The following is a 5349-nucleotide window of genomic DNA, read 5'->3' on the forward strand; positions in this document are numbered from 1 at the left end:
TTCCCGAACGGCCGATGTACGAGCTGCGGGTCAGAAACACCGTCAGAGTGAGCACACACACTGAAGACAGTTTAATCCTGCTGATGAAGCAATAACAGGATGAGCTGCGTCAAAACCAGGTCACATCACGACTGTATTTGAACTCACGTTAACTTCTTGTATAAACAGATGATTTAAGGTCCACACTGAGGAAATCTGTACTTATATGTAACACGAGTCACACACACACACAGATGATCTGCACGCACACAGATGATCTACACGCACATAGATGATCTGCACGCACATAGATGATCTGCACGCACATACAGTGGGGCAAAAAAGTATTTAGTCAGCCACCGATTGTGCAAGTTCCCCCACTTAAAATGATGACAGAGGTCAGTAATTTGCACCAGAGGTACACTTCAACTGTGAGAGACAGAATGTGAAAAAAAAATCCATGAATCCACATGGTAGGATTTGTAAAGAATTTATTCGTAAATCAGGGTGGAAAATAAGTATTTGGTCACCTCAAACAAGGAAAATCTCTGGCTCTCACAGACCTGTAACGTCTTCTGTAAGAAGCTTTTCTGTCCCCCACTCGTTACCTGTATGAATGGCACCTGTTGGAACTCATCATCTGTATAAAAGACACCTGTCCACAGCCTCAAACAGTCAGACTCCAAACTCCGCCATGGCCAAGACCAAAGAGCTTTCGAAGGACACCAGGAAAAGTATTGTAGACCTGCACCAGACTGGGAAGAGTGAATCTACAATAGGCAAGCAGCTTGGTGTGAAAAAATCAACTGTGGGAGCAATCATCAGAAAATGGAAGACATACAAGACCACTGATAATCTCCCTCCATCTGGGGCTCCACGCAAGATCTCATCCCGTGGGGTCAAAATGATCATGAGAACGGTGAGCAAAGATCCCAGAACCACACGGGGGGACCTGGTGAATGACCTGCAGAGAGCTGGGACCAAAGTAACAAAGGTCACCATCAGTAACACACTACAACGGCAGGGGATCAAATCCCGCAGTGCCAGACGTGTTCCGCTGCTGAAGCCAGTGCATGTCCAGGCCCGTCTGAAGTTTGCCAGAGAGCACATGGATGATACAGCAGAGGATTGGGAGAATGTCATGTGGTCAGATGAAACCAAAGTAGAACTTTTTGGTATAAACTCAACTCGTCGTGTTTGGAGGAAGACGAATACTGAGTTGCATCCCAAGAACACCATACCTACTGTGAAGCATGGGGGTGGAAACATCATGCTATGGGGCTGTTTTTCTGCCAAGGGGACAGGACGACTGATCCGTGTTAAGGACAGAATGAATGGGGCCATGTATCGTGAGATTTTGAGCCAAAACCTCCTTCCATCAGTGAGAACTTTGAAGATGAAACGAGGCTGGGTCTTCCAACATGACAATGATCCAAAACACACCGCCCGGGCAACAAAGGAGTGGCTCCGTAAGAAGCATTTGAAAGTCCTGGAGTGGCCTAGCCAGTCTCCAGACCTCAACCCCATAGAAAATCTGTGGCGGGAGTTGAAAGTCCGTGTTGCTCGGCGACAGCCCCAAAACATCACTGCTCTCGAGAAGATCTGCATGGAGGAATGGGCCAAAATAGCAGCTACTGTGTGTGCAAACCTGGTAAAGACCTATAGTAAACGTTTGACCTCTGTTATTGCCAACAAAGGTTATGTTACAAAGTATTGAGTTGTATTTTTGTTATTGACCAAATACTTATTTTCCACCCTGATTTACGAATAAATTCTTTACAAATCCTACCATGTGGATTCATGGATTTTTTTTTCACATTCTGTCTCTCACAGTTGAAGTGTACCTCTGGTGCAAATTACTGACCTCTGTCATCATTTTAAGTGGGGGAACTTGCACAATCGGTGGCTGACTAAATACTTTTTTGCCCCACTGTAGATGATCTGCACGCACATAGATGAGCTTCGCCAACGTCCGTATCAAAGACGTGTCTGCTCCGTTAGATTGTTCTTGTTTCTTCTTCTTCCTTCAGCTGCTCCCAGCATCCTCCTCAGTCACACCAACCCTCTGCACTTCACTCCACCCATGAACCTTCTGAGGTTTCCTCTCTTCCTCCTGCTCTGCAGCTACAACAGAGTCTCTGCTCTCACCTCCTTCTCCCTCGCTGCCTGCTAACATGCCCTCCCTAACTCCACCCAACCCTCAATTATAAAGTAAAAAACTGGAACCGTGGGCCCTTTGTGAGTGGAAAGTTTGTGACAGAGGGGTTTGCAGTGGATTAAAAATACCTCCAGAGGTGTACCTAATAATGTGGCCCATGAAAAATTTGATGCTTTCCTTGTCACAAATAAACGAAAACTAAATGCTTTTTAGATGTTTTAAAGTTTTATCGATCAAACAAAGGCTGGTGGGCAGGCAGGGTGTAAGTCAGGGAGGGAACAAGGAGGAGGGAAAGTGGGAGTAATGAGGAGCAGCGAGGAGCAGCGTGGAGATCACCCAGCAGCTCTGGGGTCTCCTCGTCATCTGCTGCTATCAGAGCACGCAGGCTTTTCTAAAGACTAAAGTTCACGACCTGCTAAAAGGCAGAGCCATAAACCAATGTCAGCTCACGCTCGCAGTGACTGCTTAATGACTTCTGAATGCAGCATTAATGCGCTCGCCGTCGCTGTGATAGATTTCTGATGGCAAGAATCAGCAGCAGCTTTAACGATATTTCACTGCAGCCAAATTTACACTCGGCCGTCCCCAGAGACCCACGGAGCCTGCAGAGAGTTAGTCAGCATTTAAACTGAACACAACACCTGGCTGACGACCGCACTCGCTGCCTACCTGTAGAAGTGAGCTTTGATGCGCTCCTTGATCAGCCAGAGAGGATGATGGGATTGGTTGTGGAGGTTGCGGCCCACCTTTTCCAAGATCTTTGGAGTGACGTTGGTGAAGTCATCACGCGGGTATGACTGGCCTAACACCTGCGCCGAGTCCTGACCAATCACAGACTGAGGGGCGTGGCCCTTCGTGCTCAGCTGTCTCCATGACGCTGCGCAGCCATTAGGCCAGAACTCTGACAGGAGGTGGCGAAGAAGAGGGCGGGGCCAAGGCTGAAGATAAGGGAGGACTGACGGGGCGAATATCATGATAACAAATCCACGAAGCTGCAAGGACAAAACAAGGTCAATAAAATATGTGGAAAATGTTGGTTTCATGTTATAAACACATCAAAAAAGCCACAAACATCAGCTGTAGTTTTATCGCCATGAAAACGTCACCTGAAAAACGCGAAGGACGTTTGTTTAAAGGTCTGTTTGTGTTTCGACAGCCTGGAAAGCAACGAGGAAATAAACTAGGAAACAAAAGATGGCGCCAGGCAACAAGGTCACCTAGAGATGGAAGATGTTGCACTTTTGATTGCACCGGTCGCCTGGTGGGAGGCAACCAGTCTCCAAACAGCTGCTGCTAAACACAGATCATCTACACATTGCAACAATCTGTTTGTGGCGATGGGCGTGGCCTGTCTGTCTCCTCTGCAGTAGGCTGCAAGTGTGCAACACTGCACGATGACTGCACAGGTTGCCTCTCACCTGGCAGCCCGTCTCCAAACAGTCGCAGTCCGACTTTGAGCCAAGTCAGTTTGTGGTGATCAGACTCTCGGGGAAACTATAACAACTATAACCTCATAGCTGTTGATTTTTCAGATCCATCTGCAGTCAGAGTCGGAGTGAATCTCAGCAGGTACTGGACTTTGACAGGACTGCCTCTTCCCTTCCTATTCCTGTTAAACTGATAATAATAATAATATGTAATCATATGCCATCAGCATATTGAAAACAGCTTTCCTGGGGCTGTGTTGGGTCACTAAAGGGCAGCAAAACTCCTAAAGATGCTCAATTTCTGAATGAGCAGGGACAGAATGACATGTTTCTCCATCTGATTACTCATATTTGCTTCTCTTAAGGTCTGCTTAGGTCTCGGCCGACTCCTGAGGTAAATATCTGTCTCTTCAGCTCATAAATGCTCCGCCGTGTTCACCCGCTCCTCTCTGACTGCGACTGCCTGCTGTTTGCTGCCGGGTTCAGGTGTTCGCCGATCAATCAAAGAGGCTTCAGTCTCCGAATTTATCATTTGCGGTGAAAAGGGTGGGGAGGGAAATGAGGAGGACGTGAATCAGAAGCGTAAAAATAAAACGGCAGCGTCTCAGCGGAGGTCAGATCAGGTGAGCGCTGCGGCTGCCGGCTTCATTTATAATTGCACTAATGGACAAACATCGAAAACAGCAAAGGTTAAAACGAGGCGCCATCCTTTTACTGCTTTCCATCATTTATCCTCTGACAGGAGGCGACACCATCGCCCTTTTACCCACACCCCTCAAATATTTGTACACACACACACACACACACACACACACACACACACACACACACACACACACACACACACACACACACACACACACACTCTTGAGGAGCATCCCTGAATAAGACAAAGGGTGTTGCATTGCAGTGGCATTGCAGCAGAAAGGATTATTGTTCCTTAATCCAAGAAGCTTTTTACCTTTCCTCTGCAGCTGGTGTCATATTATACTGAACCGTACAGGCCAGCACGGAGGTCACACACACACACACACACACACACACACACACACACACACACACACACACACACACACACACACACACACACACACACACACACACACAAACCTGTTTCTTCCAGAAAACACATCTCAAGGTTATTCTGACTTTAACAGGATGATGGAGTCGAGAGGTATTACTCTGAGGTGACACAGCCTGAATCGCCCACAGGCTTCACCATTCATCACGCCAGACAGTACCAAACAAAGATAGAATAAAAGCTGACAAATCAACAAATTCTTCCTCAGAGGAGCATTAATATATTCGGTAAAGGTCACGGCAGCTCGACCATGATTTGTCTTGTACACACTGTTCATAATTTGTTTGAAAACTGGCGCTAAAGGAAAGGTTATGCAAAGACCAGAACAGACGTCCTCTCTGTGGAGCTTTAATGTGTTTGTGGGCTTTACTGTCAGCGTCATAGATATTAATACACTTCTGTGAACTGAAACATTAAGCCTGAGGGGCAAAGAGAGGAAAACAAGCATCAGTTTAATGATGGGAGGTCAGTGTGGGTCCAACCTGAAATGGTTTGCCTCATATTTGTCCTCAGACGGTCAAGGCTTCAAGGATAAATGATCAAGAAGTTAACATCTGACATGTGGAGTCCCTCAGGGCAGCGTTTCGGGTCCTCTTATGTTTCTATTACATGTTTTAATAACGTGGAATCTGTAATTCATAAATTACTTTCTGGATGTCTGTGTGAGCTTTACTGATGACAACACTTAGTTATTGCACTAACAG

The 5349-nt window shown here is 46.6% G+C and overlaps 1 protein-coding gene across 1 annotated transcript in view; it reads right to left on the reverse strand.

The window, feature by feature from the left end:
* Nucleotides 1–3116, reverse strand: part of fars2 (phenylalanyl-tRNA synthetase 2, mitochondrial) — a 100841-nt gene extending 97725 nt beyond the window's left edge. Inside the window, exons 1-2 of the mRNA XM_085417660.1 lie at nucleotides 2807–3116; nucleotides 1–23 (exon numbers count right to left, since the gene is read on the reverse strand). The exon at nucleotides 1–23 is cut by the window's left edge and continues 64 nt beyond it. Of these exons, the coding sequence (XP_085273786.1) occupies nucleotides 1–23; nucleotides 2807–3111 (328 nt within the window). The 5' untranslated portion in view covers nucleotides 3112–3116. The remainder of the gene's footprint in view (nucleotides 24–2806) is intronic.
* Nucleotides 3117–5349: the final 2233 nt, after the last annotated feature.

This window comes from Rhamphochromis longiceps, linkage group LG9, assembly GCF_057381845.1.
Source record: "Rhamphochromis longiceps isolate RC_006_pf linkage group LG9, R_longiceps_female_GT1.1, whole genome shotgun sequence".
Classification (NCBI taxonomy): domain Eukaryota; kingdom Metazoa; phylum Chordata; class Actinopteri; order Cichliformes; family Cichlidae; genus Rhamphochromis; species Rhamphochromis longiceps.